This window comes from Protopterus annectens, chromosome 1.part0, assembly GCF_019279795.1.
Source record: "Protopterus annectens isolate FY-2018-M chromosome 1.part0, PAN1.0, whole genome shotgun sequence".
Taxonomy (NCBI): domain Eukaryota; kingdom Metazoa; phylum Chordata; order Ceratodontiformes; family Protopteridae; genus Protopterus; species Protopterus annectens.
The window spans coordinates 1,733,850,753-1,733,868,147 of NC_056725.1; the positions used below are offsets into that span (position 1 = coordinate 1,733,850,753).

General features: G+C 37.9%; 1 protein-coding gene across 1 annotated transcript in view; it reads left to right on the top strand.

Moving 5' to 3' along the window:
- Nucleotides 1-17,395, top strand: part of UST (uronyl 2-sulfotransferase) — a 2,042,870-nt gene that overhangs the window by 959,791 nt on the left and 1,065,684 nt on the right. The window contains exon 3 of the mRNA XM_044068933.1: nucleotides 6,320-6,475. Coding sequence (XP_043924868.1) covers nucleotides 6,320-6,475 — 156 coding nt within the window. The remainder of the gene's footprint in view (nucleotides 1-6,319; nucleotides 6,476-17,395) is intronic.

The following is a 17,395-nucleotide window of genomic DNA, read 5'->3' on the forward strand; positions in this document are numbered from 1 at the left end:
ACACTACCACCTGCCTTTATATTCCAAAACTAGAGCAGGCTTTGCCACTGCTGTGTTGCAGGGCATTCTGGCTCATCCCAGTTCCAGCTAGTACCTACCACCCTGTGCGTAGCTTTGGGTCTCTATAGAGATCCACGTTTTTAGGGTACATTTTGCTGCTAATGGAGAGACAGATTTGGTCTGCAACAGTTTAAATAATTGGTAACCTAGAAGCAGTTTAGCCCTTTGTTTGATTGGTAACCATTTGTTTTTTCAACAGTTACAGAGTGATATTTGTGTCTCAGGTAGAGTGTTATGAATCTGAATATTTTGATAGAGATGGTTTGAAAAGCTTTACTGTTTCTTTTGGAGGAAATCTGCAGTAACAGTAGGCCATATTCCAGCTGGTTTAGTTAAAATTGCTTTGCACTGCATTTGGCACATAAAGAGACAACATGTCAGAATTAGAGGTAGTTGATTCTGTTCCTTGTTTTCTGCAGGTGATAGTGGAAGTGGTGCAGACTAGTGACATTGTACGTGTGCCTCTTGGGGGTAGGCTGGGCATTTCTTGTGAATATGAGGTGTGGTACAGTGCAGGTGTTCATTGCATGGCCCACTGAAGAGATTCACTAAGCAGGTGCATGGGTAATAGGGCTTAATAAGAAAAAAATGAACCACCTGTTATGGATGCCTTAATGAGCACCCCCCCATATTCATTCATCATCCCACTGATGGGAAACAAACTGACTGGGTGGTCATCAGCAAACAGTGATGACATAAGCGTGCAAAAGAAATAGACATGAAGAACACACATTTTTGTGTCTCTTTTTCCTCATGTTTGCTCATTACCAAAAAAGATGAATATATAAATAAACACTATTCATTTCAACTCATTTTATAGTGATTTGTTTTTCAGTGTTTGCACTCAAAGCAGACTATTATTGTTTTGTTTTAAAGTTATTCATCCTTAGCATGAATCATGAAGAACATTTTCTCATATTGCCTACAATGTCATAAAACGCATCATTATTTAGACCTTTTTTGCTGAATAATGGGTGTACCATGCATCTGTCCTAATTTTTTCAGTTACTTGACTGGGACTGTTATAACTGCAAATATGTACATGAGTTCTTAGCACTTGATGATGCCAGCAGAGAGGTGGTATCTTTTTAATGATGCGTGTGTAATGCTGGCGAATTTGTGATAATGCTGATGATAAACTTGTACCTGGTACAGTAGACCACGTTAAGTGTTTTTACCACTTCCTAATATATTTGCCTCGGTATATAACAAGAAAAATCTTGAAACTCAGTGTAAATGATGTTTCATTTTCCACATGACTTGGACCTGCAATATTCCATTAATCTGCTTCTTCTATATTTTCAGTTTTAATTACTATTTTCTGCTGATTTCGTTAGCAGGCAGTAATTATGTTGTTTTCTTGATATGTATAATGAGAGGGACTGTAATGTTCTTATGAATGAGCTGTCTAATTGGTGTTTTTCTTTTCTGTTCTGGTACCAATGTGATTTTTAACATTTTCTAATTTATTTGGTAATTTTGTGTATTATTTTAATAGTGTAGCGAGGATTGTATTAGGATTTCTTAGATTCATAGTTCATTTTTTATTTTTACTGCTATAATACCTATCCGGCTGTGTAACACAGTTTTTATTGTGCCTTCTGCTTGCATCGCTTTTTATAGTGGAGTTTTCATTACAGCTGCTGTGACTCTTCATTCCATCCCAATAAATATGCAAGCTGGTATTGCTTTATCTAACCCCTTCTTATGTGACAACTTATAACAACCAATTTATACTGGCTGTACTTTTCTTACTTGATATTTCTTTGGGGACTCTTGCTGCAACTGCTGATACAAATTTGTTTTCAGATTATTTATTGTATTGCTATCTTATTGACAATGGATGTATTGTATCTTCAGCTATTTGTAGTGCTATAACTGCTGCAGCTGTTTAGATATTAATTTTATATATTCATGTATAGGATTACTTACCTTGGTCAACAATGCAAAAATGTCGATGGCAAGAACTTCAAACACAAGAGGGCACCAGTGCAAATGTCAACAGTCAACTGTACATGCATGAAGAAAATCACTGCTACATGCAAAGAAACAACAAAAAATAACATATTTTTTGAATGGGGCAAGCCGCCTTGCACCCACAGCCCCTGCTTATTAGGTATACTAACTCAGAGATTTCACAATTCCCAGGGAAAGGGAATATTCCCCCAGCCAGGGATTATCGATCTACCACAACTGTCGACCATCTCCATATGTCAACCAGCTGTTGACAGTTTGCTGTGTTAACCAAAGGAGTCCCACGTGTGTGTGTGCATATATATATATATATATGTATATATATATATGTATATATATATATATATATATATATATATATTTTATATTTTATATATATATATATATATATATATATATATATATATATATATGTGTGTGTATTGGTTCCCTTTAGATTGAATCTCGAAAAACTGAAATACCGAATTTCAGTTTACCGAGATTCTAATCCCGAATGCTTGGAATTGTGAAACACCAGAAGCGCGAAATTCGAAATCCCAAAGTTCGGAGCTTCTGGTGTTGCGGTGTATGAATAGATGTAAGTGCAGGTAAGTTTGTATGAATGTGTAGGTTATGTGCTCTAGTGTATGTTAGTGTGTGTTTTGGTTGTGATGTGTGTGTGCAAAGGGCTGTGAAATGTGTGGGTGTGAGTTGCCTTTGTGTGTGTAATTGTGCGGTCTCGGAGTTAGAATATATAAGTAGGGGGGTGTGGGGGGTGCAGGGGGATGAATCCCTTGCTTGTTTCTAATGTAGGTTAGTTTTGTTTGCGTGTGGGGGGCAGTTGTGTGTATGTAAGTGTGTGTATGTAAGTGTCAGGATTTTGAATTTTGCGGTTATGGTTATTCGGGATTGTGGTGTTTCGGCTTTATGATCTCAATATTCTGAAATTCGGTATTTCAGAATTTCGAGATTATAAAGTAAGCCCATATATATATATATATATATATATATATATATATGTGTGTGTATATATATATATATATATATATATATATGGGTCTACGTTGATTTATTGAAAATATGGTTCATCGAACCGTATTTTCGATATCTTACTTCTGCGAAAGTGCATTCTATCGAAAATGCACTTTTGCTGAACAAAAGCATAAAAACTAAATAAAAAAAAAATAACACATTAAACAGTGTTATGCAGGGAGGCAAGCCCCCCTGCACCCCCCACCCCCCTATTTTAGTATTCTCACTCCAAGATCGCACTACAGTGGGGAAAAGGGAATATTCCCTTATTCTCCACTGTACCACAAACTCAACAAGTGTTTCCTTAGTTGTACAACAGTGTACGTTGCTGTACAACTAATTTTACATGCAAACTGCATGTTTTTTTTTCTTTAGCGAAAGTGCATTTTTGATAAAATGCACTTTCGCCAAAGTGTGTTTGACAAAGTATGGTTCGATGAAGTGTACTTTCAACTATACAACCAGGATATATATATAAACATGCAGTGGATATAAAAAGTGTACACACCCCTGTTAAAATGCCAGGTGTTTGTAATAAAAAAATGAGATCATAATAAATAATTTCAAAACTTTTCCCACTTTAATGTGACCTATAACCTGTGCAATTGAATTGAAAAAACAAACAAATCTGTTAGGGGAAAAAATATAAAAAATAAAAATTGTACAATAAGCTGGTTGCATAAGTGTGCGCACCCTTTAACGAATACTTTGTTGAAGCACCTTCCGATTTCATTACAGCATTCAGTCTTCTTGGGTACACACCTGCCATCAATTAAAGAGACTCTGATTAACCCAAAATAAAGTTCAGCTGTCCTAATAGGAGTTTCCTGACATTTACTCAGTTGCCTGCTACAGCAAAACCCATGGTTCGGCTAGACTTTACAAAGCATCAGAGGGATCTCATTAATGAAAAGTGTCAGTCAGGAGAAGGGTAAAAAAATTTTCCACAGCATTGGATGTACCATGGAACACAGTGAAGACAGTTATCAAAAAGTGGAGAAAATATGGGACAACAATGATGTTGCAAAGAACTGGACATCCCTCCAAAATTGATGAAAAGACAAGACAAAAACTGGTCAGGGAGGCTGCCAAGAGACCTACAGCAACTCTGAAGGAACTACAGGAATTTCTGGCAAGTACTGGTTGTGTACTACATGTGACAACAATCTCTCGTATTCTCCATATGTCTGGAATATGGGGAAGGGTTGCAAAATGGAAGCCTTTTCTTGCACAGAAAAATATCCAGGTCCAGCTAAAATTTGCAAAACAGTACATCAAGTCTCCCAAAAGCATGTGGGAAAATGTGTTATGGTCTTATGAGACCAAGGTTGAACTCTTTGGCCACAGTTGCAAAAGGTACATTTGACACAAAAACAACACTTCGCATCACCAAAAGAACACCATCCCCATGGTGAAGCATGGTGGTGGCAGTATTATGCTTTGGGGTTGTTTTTCTTCAGCTGGAACTGGGGCATTAGTCAAAGTGGAGGGAATTATGAACAGTTCCAAATATCAGTCACTTTTGACCCAAAACCTTCAGGCGTCTGCTAGAAAGCTGAAGATGAAGAGGAATTTCACCTTTCATCATGACAATGACCCCAAGCATACATCAAATCAACAAAAGAATGGCTTCACCAGAAGAAAATTAAAGTTTTGGAATGGCCTAGCCAGAGCCCAGACCTAAATCCAATAGAAAAACGGTGGGGTGACCTGAAGAAGGCTGTGCACAAGAGATGCCCTCACAGTCTGGCAGATTTGGAGCACTTTTGCAAGGAAGAGAGGGCAAATATTGCCAAGTCAAGATGTGCCATACTGATAGACTCCTACCCAAAAAAATGAATACTGTAATTAAATCAAAAGATGCTTCAACAAAGTATTAGTTTAAGGGTGTGCACACTTATGCAACCAGCTTATTGTACGTTTTTTATTTTATATTTTTACCCTAACAGATTTGTTTTTCAATTGAATTGTACAGGTCACATTAAAGGTAGGAAAGGTTTTGAAATAATTTATTACTGTCTCATTTTTTTATATTACAAAAACTTGGCATTTTAACAGTAGTGTGTACACTTTTTATATCCACTGTACATATGTGTGTGTGTGTGTGTGTGTGTGTGTGTGTGTGTGTGTGTGTATATATATATATATATATATATATATATATATATATATATATATATTTTATATATATAAAACTACCTTTCCATCTTTGTTGAATCTGTAATCACCATACTTCATGTAGGAATAAGTTCTCTCACTAAATATGTTTTTTGGAGATTTTCATAACCCAGTTTGACCTTCCTGGTAACCAAATACAAATAAATAAATAAATAGAGGTTTAATCTTATTTACTTCAGTTAAGTAGGGTTTGGTTCATTATGATCGTAACATAGTTTTTTGCAGTTGGATGTTTGAAGTTTTATTAATTTTTATTACTATTATTTTTATTTTTTGCCTATACATAAAAAAAACAATGATTACAGGTTTGTGTTCCAGGGGTCTGATTTAAGCAGTAGTGGTAGCTATTTTAGAGGGATAGCCTTTAGGAAGCAACTGTAGATCCTAATCTGTACATACAATTTTAATGTACGTACATAGCTGATTCACAATGAAAAGCCACAGTGTTTTATATATGTATGTAAAGTGAATATCTTGTCTGTTTTATAACTGTAAAAACTGCACAGCTTTTTTTTCTCTCCTTGTATAATGAAAAACTCTTATCATGTTACTTTACAAATGTATTTTGCAATGTTCTCTGTACGTTTATCCACAATAACTGTGGAGCTCCTCAGGTCTCCACTGAAAACAAGTTCAATTCCAGTCAGACTTTCTCAGTAAACAAAGATAACTAACTTAACTAATGTATGCAGCACATACGTATTTTGCTTTAATTTAACCTCACCTGCTTTAAAGGTTTGTAGAAAAGCTCTGATAGGCGTAGAGGTTTGATTGCGTGCATAGGATGTACATAAATAAAAGTAAGGTTCATATGTATTTACTAAATATGTAGCTCTGGAGATCTTTGAGGAGACTTTGAGCAATTCACCAGTTGACTCAGAGTACTGTCTGAATAAGTGACAGTAGACAAAGAAGGCAGAAGGAATCCCGTCCTGGACTATAATAAGGAGCTTCTTAATAGGTCATAGCCTTAATGCTGTGCACTGTCCTGCACTCTAGATATAGAGTACAATTTTGTGATGAATTATGTGATATTCAAACTACACTACTTTAACTATGACTTCTTTTTCTCTCTGTCTCCCTTTATTTGTATTAGGCTTTGCCATTCCCAAGTCAAGTAGTTTACAATCGAGTTGGAAAGTGTGGAAGTCGTACTATTGTCCTGCTCTTGAGGATGCTTTCAGAGAGACACGGGTTTAATTTCGCAGCTTCAGATATCCACAACAAAACCAGATTAACAAAATATGAACAGGTATGCTTAGATTGCACATGGTGTTTCAACATGGTATGTTTTCTTAATTGTGTGTCACTAAAACAAAAGTTGTACTTGAACGTAATGCCGTCTTACTCTTCTACTGATTAATGGAGAAGAAATACTGCAGCTTTGAAACTAGACAAGAACCAGTAAAAGCTCATTTTTAGGGATAGCTGTGGCTAAATGCACTCCGAGACGGATATTACTGAAGTGGGCTGTAGCACACCTGCTGTCAAGTGAAGAGTAAAATGAATCTGAGTCTGTGTATGTGTGATAATTAGGCTTGTCATGATGAAAAGAAACACTTCCACTGATTCTTACTCAAGGCATTTACTTCCCAGTAAAATAGTATTAGCACAGCTTTCACTGGCATATCATGTCTTGTTCAAGTACTATGAAGTGATGTCATTATAGAGATTGCAGCTTTAAATCATTTTCTTGAGTGCCAAAAGCCAGGGTACCTTTTTGGCTGGGCTTGTATAGGCCCCAGGGCCGATAGCTTAGTACCTACCTATGAACCTATGAACCTACGTCAGGCTGAAATGACCAGCCAAAGGAGCCTAAGCTCTTCATTTCATCCAGATACACAGAAAAGGTGATGTGGGGAATTCACCCACATGTACACTGACCTAAAATAATATACTCCAGGTCACCAAGGTGGGGAGGAGAGGTTTTGCAGAGAGACCTTACTTTGACTGCCTCCTTTTCACTGCATTTAACATTGTACTGAGTGACCTGAATAGGTCAGTTTAGTATCGCCTTAGCTCTGTCTAATCACACTACCCCAAGTCTTTGATGTCCATTTAATTCATTACTAAATGTGTGGGTTCTGGGGGGACCCGTCTCATTTATTTTTTTGCGTGTGTTTATTTTTGTTTTATGTATGTTTTCTCTCTACAAGGTGCACAAATGCTATCCACTGCACAATTCTTGTACTTGTCTGAGATGTGATCCTACCTGCTACCTGCAACACACACAAGCATTTTGTGGGTCTTCACTTTCAAGTTTAGAGCAGATATTTTAATTGCCAGTGTGTTCCTCCAGTGAATTGGTGTTGCATATAAGTTCATGTTTTTGTGAGTGGAGGTGGCATTCTGCATACTCACATGTCTGCAGTTTTGTTATAAACCAGCTTCTGATTATTAACAGTTCTGCTATTACAGGCAGGCATTTGTAACACATGTCAGGAAAGTCTACATTATTTCCACACACTGAACCCAAAGTGGAATTTTTTTATGATTGTGGCAGGGCACAGTTTTGGTAGCCCTGCGTACTTCCTCATGTTCACTTTTTTTCTTGTGCAGTGTCTTTTAGAACTACAAATCTTAGTGAGTTATTTTTGCACTACAAGTCTTAGTGAGTTATTTCTGTTTAGTTGATTTTGTTATTTTGTAGATTCTCTGCTTACCATCAGTAGCCATTGCAGTGTTTTATGCTACCTGCATGTTGCATGGTTTTACTTGGACTGTGTCACAAGGCTTTCAGCTGAGGAATTTTTTAAGTGCTGTTTCAGATGAGAGCTGAGAAAAACATACCGGGGTGGTGCAGCCAGTAGCAATGCCACCTCACAGCCCCTGGTCATGCTGTCTGTATTTTGTCCAGGGTGACTTTGGTGTGCAGCCTGCATTTCATCCCTCCTGCAGAATGTGTTTTTTTTCTGAGTGTTTTGCTTTCCTCTCATTTCCCAAAGAGAAGCAGTAGGTGAATTGGCATACTCCAAATTGCTGATTGTTGTGTGTGTGTGTGTGTGTGTGTGTGTGTGTGTGTGTGTGTGTGTGTGTGTGTGTGTGTGTGTGTGTGTGCGCGCGTGTGTGTGTAGTGTGTGTAGTGTGTGTGTGTGTATAACAGTGCTGTCTACAACTGACTGATGGCCTCTCTATATTGAGCTTCACCGCTTACACCCATTGACAGCTGAGATAGGCTCTGAAATCCACGTGGCCCTATGATGGATAAAGCGAGTTATCAGAAAGTGGATGGAGGGATGAATGGATGGGGAGACAAACATTCAGTTAATCTACCTCATTTGAATAAAGACTGCAAGGATTGTTTAATAACATACTGTTATGTCATCTCCTTTTCTCATTGTATGTCCCCTAGATCATTTCAAAGATTCAGCAGATTATATTTCTATTACCTGATGTGGAAGTACATTTAAAGAATCAAAAACTGCCTCTGTAAAGAAATGTTCCTCACATCCACACTTTTTGTGACAGTTATACCTTCTTGTTTCTATACGTTCATCCCTATTAATTGAAATAACCTAATTTTACCTGACAGCAGCTTATATTTCAGTGTCATATATCCCAACTCTTCATTCTTCAGGTAAGCACAGTCCCAACTCCCTTAGTGTTTACACATACACCTTTCCTTCCATCCCCTTATATTTCTTGGCAGCTTTTTCTAAACACTTTCCTATACTCTGATATCCCTTTGTTGTTATCTGGTGATATACCAGAATTAGCTTGGAGGCAGGGTTATGTGTACCTGTATCTGTTCCTAATAAACATTGCATTGATTAATAGACTGTGCTTCAAGAAGGATTAAGTATCTGTTTTAACTTCTTCTAAATGTAGAAATTCATTTAGTCACATAGTAGACTTTAAAATGAACCAACACTTTCATCTGCAGCAAACAAGTACTTGAGGCAAACTGAGGGTCTTAATGGTTGCCAAACTCTAGATACAGTGGTAGTTAATTTTATGCCCTATATTTTACAGACAAAGAATATATTAATTCATATGCAATAATGTATTTAGTTTATTTTAACAAGTGAAGATAATAGCCACATCTGTTTTAAATCATTATTATTTTTATTAGTTTGTGTTAATATTAGTTTACACTTTCACTGGTGGTGAATGTATTTTTACATTAAAATATACTAGAATAAATAAAGATAACAAATAAAAATGTTTCTATCTCTTTATCTATCTATCTATCTATGTATCTATCTATCTATCTATCTATCTATCTATCTATCTATCTATCTATCTATCTATCTATCTATCTATCTATCTCTCTATCTAGCTATGTAAAGGGTCCAAGAGTTGGATATGATTTTTATTTGTACTATGCAGTAAGAGGGTTTGAACAAATTATCTAATGAGTAGTAAAACCAAGAATGAAATAAAGAAGTATACATATCCGTCCACTGCCCCCTACATATTACACACACACACACACCTCTCTACATATGTATATATATATTTTATATATATATATATATATATATATATATATATATATATATATATATATATATATATATATATATATATCTTCCTTTTTGAGGGGATCTGGAAATATATTTTATTAGCTTTTTTATGCTTTTTTTATGTTGTAATACTGTGTATTTTTGTTCCTTCATTCTTACTAAAAGTGAGAGAAACTAAATGGTCAGCGTAAAACCAACATATTTTACCTTTTGCTTAAGTAGCAGTAGTTTAGCATCTGTTTTTGTTTTAATGTTACAGAAATTTGTTTGATTTAAAGTAAGTGAATATAGTTCCAGTTTACAGACAAAGTACAGTGTAAAATTGTTACTCATTTTATAGAAAAGTGTCAGTGAAGTCCCTTGTTTGCGTGTCTGGGCATCATAATATGACTATGTGACCGTCATATCACCTGCCAAGACCTGCACTGGCATTGTATGTACTGTTGTGGAGAAAAGCATGATGGTACCTATCACAAATGTCAGGGAGTTAACCTGTTAGTTACAAGCACCAGTTTCAAACTGGGTACTAGAAAAAGGTGTTAGCCTACTTTGCATAGTGACAAGGGTACCTAATGACTGTATGTATTAGTGAAACAGGATGAATAAATAGCTGTAACTGAGTCCTCTTAATCAAAAACAGCCAATACTGATACTAAGATAGCAGAGCTGTGGTGTAGGAAAGCTTCCTCTTACTCCAAAGGCTGCACAGTCTTGAAATTAATATATTTAGAGATTTGGGAGTGCAGAGTTTGCACCAGGGCTAGCCACCCACCAGTGCAAAGCTTGGCTTTAGAATATTGTCACTGTTGATGTGACACCCTGACCTTATGTGCAAAAATGGAAAAAGGAGTTGTGTATTTTTATTGATGTTGATATTGCATGTTGTTGTTTTTTTATTTTTCTGTGCATTGCAAGACCATTCATGGAATTGCTACCTTGTTTCTAATGCACTTGTGATGGTGATAAAATACTTTCCGTGCAGAGTCTGACAGAAGAGTCCTTCTCTCAATACATGCTTCAGAATATTACCATGAGGACAAGCACTTGGAGGCCAGGTCCATGCTTAAACTTCTTTAAGGTAAAGCAGGTATTCATCTCCCTCAAACAATGAGGACTGAAGCCCAACTCAGGCTTTATTTGAAGAATGTAAGGTGAGGCACCCTCATCTTCCATCTCAGGGGTGCATCCCAAAGTTCTTACTCTGCTTTTCTATGGACATTCTGCTGGAGCCCTTGGTCAACCAGAATCATCTCAGAGATTGGTCAATAGACTTATGTGCCAAATTATGGCTATTGTGGGCCAGCAAGGTATGGTTTAAGTAGGCCACTTACCTAACCTGTACTGGGCCTCTCCTTAAGGTCTGGACATTAAGCAGATATTTGTGTGGTGGTAGCATGAGACACATATGCATGATCTCACTGCTAGCGAGTTTGGTCTGATACCCATGCCAGGCGAGAAACAGGCCTTGTTTCATGCTGCCCTACCATCAGTGTTAGCTAATTCAGTGCCTGTTCCTGAACACCCCTGACTAGCCCCATTCTGTCACACATTCACGTCTTCACGAGCTCATGCCCTTGGCTAGTAGAGAGATCATTCATTTCCCTCATCTCCTAGATCCTTTAAAGATTTGGAAGATCTTGAAACCACTTTTACTTTGAGGAACAGGGATCACAGTATCACAAAGCCGATCAGTCCAACAGCCAATAAAGCCCTCCCATCACCTGCCCCTATATGACATCTCCTGATTGCAGGAAGTCGATTTAAGATAAACCTTACTACCTATCCAGTTATCAAAGTTTACCTTAAAGGTGTTGAAGGTTTTAATATGTTTAATGTGAGAAGATACATTAGTCCAGTGATGAGGTATGCATTAAGAGTTGAATTTGTTATTCCATTGTAGCCTGTTTAGTATCTATACGTTTGTTGACAATTCCAAAATGAGAAATCATGCTAAAGGCTTTAACCAACTTAAGATATGATGTGCAAACTGCATGTCTGCTGACCACAGCATTTGAGACCTTTTCAAAGAAGTTTAATAGGTTGCGTTGGCATGACCTAACCTTGACAAAGCCAAATGGGTGAGGTTTTTAGGATCTAATTTTATAGACTCTGATATAATAGGTTCTGTGGCTTTGCAAATTAGACTGTGTAGGCTAATGGGTCTGTATTTACCAGGTCGCAGGTAGAGCTGTCTTTCTGGAGGGGTATAATAGCAGTGATAACAAATGGTCATAGCATACCCCAAAAGAATGCTGTACAAGTGCAATATACAACCAAATATCAGTAGCCTCTTGTCTTGAAACATACCCATTCTTCAGTAATCCATGGATGCTCCAACATGCCTGGTCCATCTCAAGCAGCTATTTGGTTTAGACTTTAGTCAGTTCTGTCATCAAGGAGCAAGGTTCAGATATATTGACATAGCATGGTGCAGTAGAACACAGATCTTTGTCTCAGCATGGGTTAATTATGCAGTTTGTGAAGGAGATATTTCCTTTCTGGCCACCACTGACAAAGGCACCTGTCCAACAAGTTTATGATCAACATACTGTTGTGGCCACTCTGAGCCAGCTGGTTTAAGAGCTTTAAAGTTTATATTCTGGAATATTCTTGCTTACTCGACTTTAGTTGAGTGAATTTCTGCGCTGTAGGCTGTTACATGCAGAGATCTTACTTAACCTTTTACATGGAATCTTCTTCCTGTCTCGTCCCCTGAAGAAGATTCTGACTTTTCTGGATCTTTCAGTCAGACATTCTGTCCACTTCTGATAGTTTCACAGAGGTGTAGAAAAAGACATTATAAGGCCTTAGAACTACCAAACTGGTACCACAATTGCCTGGCAGCTCTTACTAGTAACTTATCAGCTTGAGTACACCTACGCTCAAAACACGTACAAGTCTCCCTGCCCCTTTTGTGGGGGGGGTGGCTCCGTCCTCTACATCACTTTATTATTCTCACTCAGACATCACTGCACCTTGTATAAAGTGCAGTTACAAGCAATGAAAAAGATGTCTTTCTCTTTTTTGAGAGGCTGTACACTTGGAGAAGTTAAATTAAGTACAGTACAACTGAAGCCATAGTATGTCATTCCTGAATTGAGTAGTTGTCACCTTAAATAGTTATGGTTAATTAATTGTTATCTGAGCAATTTTATTTCAAACTGACTCTAAACTGGAGAAAAGCACCCTTCATACCTTGGGTGTTCATCGTGGGATGTAATTTTATTTCTGAATGACTGTTTGCTTCCCTTACTCTTGGCAGTTATAGTTGTGTAGAGATTAAACTCTCACTGTCCAAGCTGGCAGTGAGATGTGTTTTTATTTATTTATTATAATAGCAGCATGTTTCAGAGCTGTAACTGGCTTTTCCTTCAGTGTCACTATGGCTGTCTTGAACAATGTACTATTCACAGTTCTCCTGGCTTGCTCATCTTTCTGAAGATAGACTCAACATCATAATTGTAAAACTTACCTGCTTAACGTTTGTCACCAAGAGGCTAAATGGCATTGGCTGATATTGCTGTCACATGGTATTCTTCTGGAATGCGCCATAACAATTTAGTTGCCATTGCTAACATTTACTGAAAACCATAGCCTGCTGCTGCAGTTTAGAAATAAATCACCCCGGGGAATAGCCTTCTGAATGTTTTGCCTTGAAGTCTTTCTTTCCATCTATTGGGCCATCTCCTACTCTTGCGTTATTTTAGGGCAGTGATGGTGAACCTTTTAGGCTCCGTGTCAAAAATTTGGAAAATGCCTATTGTGACTCTGTTGGCATGTCACCCCCCCCCCCTTGCCCCGAACAAAAGAGAAACAATTCTTTATATATTTAGTTATTAAAAAAAATACAGTCCAGTCATGTGTGATGCTGTGTATTATAAAAGTTAAAGAAAAATCAGTGACTTACAATAGGGAAAATTATATGCTTACTGATAATTGGGCTTAAAATAGCGCACCAAAAAATTATCCTACTTTTAATAGTAAATTTGAATTGAACTGAAAAAAATTATGGAACACATTGCATTTGATTTGATTATCAATTAATGACTTTTTTGTTGCTGAGTTTTAATAGATAAGTGCAGGGTCACATATTTCTTGTATTTTTGTTCATTCAGTTTCTTTTGTTACTTGGGTGTTGATGAACGCTGGTGTGTCACCCAAGATGTCAAGGCGTGTCACCTTTAACACGTGTGTCACTGGTTTGCCATCACTGTTTTAGGGGTTACTGCCTGAAAGTTCCTTAAGAGTTACAAGCACTATAGAGCTTATTGAAGTAAAGTAACAAATATGTAGGAAGTCAGTTTATTGACTGCATTTTAAAAGGCTTGCTACACTGGATGTCTGAGTCCATTTTGTGTAAGGATGTTCTGGCTGTTACTGTTATAGGGGAACAGGTTCTGCTGCGAGTGTCCTACAAGTTTATCACATTATATTCTCTCATGTCACTTGTTTTCAATCCCCACTTCAGGTGGGCTGTGTCATTAACTTGGAACTGATATGGTATGCAATCCCCTCTCCTCGGGCTTTATGTAAGAATGCCATGTCGTGGTACAAGGATGCTACATGCAGACTAAAGGAGGAATGCTGGGCACTGTGCACACAAGCCTGACAGTTTTAAAAAGAACTACATGAGAGGGTACAGAATAATATGCCTATTCAATATGATTTTGAAAACCTGTGGCTATTGTGATTCCTTCTTCTGATATCTCCAGCTCTGAGAATTTTTCCCACCCCCATGCTTCTCTCACCTCCTTTAGGCAATGTGATTATGTGGCACACTGGACTAGGAGAGCACATCCAGTCATATATCATACAGTTCTTTAGTGCCATTCACTTCAATTCTGATATTTGCCATGGAGAAGTTCATAACCTTAATATCTTGAATCACTGAACACATTGAAGTGTTCCTTTAGTCACTGTGTAATGAGCCAGGACCCACATTAGCAGTGTCCTTGCTGTCTGGGAAGGGGCAGTGTAGTCAGGCATTGTCACAGAAGCCAAAATACCTACCCCTCTCACCACAGGAGAAGAAGGGATAAGTTCAGGACCAAGCTCCATTCTGTAAAGAGGATAGTTGTGGAAGGTTGTACTGCAAGGACTGGCAGAATGGTCCTTCACATGACCCCAGGCAATGGTGGGCTGTTGTGAGATGGTAAGGGTGTTGAGGCCAGACATGAAGCAGCCTTACTTCTTCCATGAATCACAATTTGCATGCCCTAGCAAGCACTTCAGGTAGTTATCTGGGGTCACTTACACTGACTCACCCATGTTACAGCAGCTCCTATCCTGCCCACATTTAGTGGTCCCTTCTTAAAGCAGCTCCTATCCTACCCACATTTAGTGGTCCACTGATCCTTGATTCTCCTGGATTGTGTTTGGCTGTTTTATTAAGAACTAGTTGTTTTTCTCCCCCAGCACCTCCCCACCCTGACTAGTCATGCAAAACACACTTTTTCTGGTATAGAAAACTCCAGTGGTTTCTACTGTGTTTTGTTCATTGAGATCCTAGTCATTAGACATGTGTCACTTTTTTCCATGTTTGCCTTGACTTGAATAGCCAGTATCAGAGACTAGGGGCAATTAAGGCTGTGTGAGAGAGAGCCATCAGGTACTAGAGCATTTCATTGCAGCTGTTGGAACAGGCTCAGTCTCTATTTAAAAATGGGTGTAGAACTTTTTTCCTTTTTCATAGAAAGTCGGAAGTGGTGTGTTCCTAAATTTCCTTATTCTGAAGGGAATGTACTATCTCAGTACCATCTTGGATTTCAGTGATTTCAAGGGGTGCATCCAGTATGTCAGATACCAAATGGGAAACTGCTCTGAGGTATGGGAGAATGAAGGCATGACAAAGTCCCAGATGGACTGGGTTTGATTAGAGAGACATGGTAAAGTTGTAATGTAATGTAATATATGATGTAGAAACAATTGTGAAGATGTACAACCTGAATGGTATCCAGTGTAGATAAGCAAGAACTGTACCATCCATGTCCATGATGTATGTATGTATGAATGTATATCTGCGGTGGCTTAGTGATTAATCACATTGCCTATGGTATGCAGGGTCCTGGGTTCGAGCCTTGCAGGAGTTGTGTATGTATGTATGTATGTATGTATATGACCAGAAAAATCCAGTCAGTCCATTCTGCTTTTCTTGCCTGTGGCACCACAAATTTTGATTCATTATCTTGAGCCAGAGCCATTTGAGTCAATGTGTGCTGGGGGAGTCTGTATGTCAAATGTAAAAATTCCCCTGGCTGATGGTTAATGCCTAGGACCCCCATGATGACTTCAAGATCTGTACTGGCCCCAGCCTATAATGGAGCAAGTCTTCGGGTGATGGAAGAGGCAAGTAGACCTGACAATTGATGTGGGACACTGAGGGAGGAAGATGAAACATGAGGAAACAAAAAAACCACAAAAATGTCCCATTACATTTTCATTTACCAACTGTATTTGAGTGTTATCATTACAGATACATTTACCAAGCATAGCATCAGATAAGGTTTAATCCAGCAAGACACAGCTGTCACATAGTATTATGGTGTAAGCTAGATAACCATGGTAAGTATTTATAACAAAACTGTAAGTTAAGAATGTACTTGAAGCCACAGCACTGATACACCCTACAAAATACTGGTACTATCATAAAAAAACTACACTGTTTGAGGTGCGGTTGGAAATTCAAGTGTGAAGTAAAGTGAATGCTAGGAAAATCATAATTATTCTAAAATGTTTTACAAGGCTTACAGCCCTTATTCCCCATATCTGTGCATGTAAACTACAACGGGGAATGAAAATGATTGCCATCTGTCCTTCCTGAGGCAGTGAAGCATCTGAGCTGATATATTTAATTTTGAGGAATGTTAAGGATTACAAAAGGCCATGTCAATGTGTTACATTATGCATCACATTTGCTGAGTATGTATTTCATTATACATCATGTTCCTCTAGGTTGCTTCAAACTATAATATACTCTGGTGTGGGTTTGGCCATACTTCTCAACTATCCACACTTTTGCCTCATAGTTTTAGCCTATTCCTAATAGAATTTGTGGTTTTCTGGCAAATCGCTGAATACTGAAGTAACTAAACAATGACAAGACATTTCAGTTCTAGACTTCCTACCCATCAGAAAATCCATGCTAAGACAAAATCTATCATTGTTGCAACTTTCTAAGTTTATAAGAACAATATTTAAAATGTGTCCCTATTTTGGATCTTTTGTGCCCCCATTATTTTTGGCATTGTCCAGATTTCTTGCACTAAGAGGTTGATAGGTATGGTTTTGGCAGTCTGTTACGTTGTGTTCAGGAAGCCTTATTATTAGTTGTGAGGATACTGTTCTTTAAATGGCAGCACCAAAGCAGTGTTCCTTCTGACAGCCTGACAGACACAAGCTTCCCATCTCCATTAACTCATGTTTGAATGAAGACCTGGCTGCTTGGATGAATGCTGTTGTCAATTTCCTGTAGGGATATATTTACTTAAGTTGTACAGATGACAAATAGCACCATGCAGATATGTAGCTGTATTTTACCTCACTGCTTTGCAGCACCCTTGAAGTTTAGTGCATTTCCAAGTGCTACTGACTCACTACTGTCTTTGGTTTTAAAGCACATCAGCGTTCTACTACAAAGCTGATATACATATTTGAATCTGAAATGAGATTGTCTGAGACATCCAGATGAAAAGCTCCATCATCTTGGA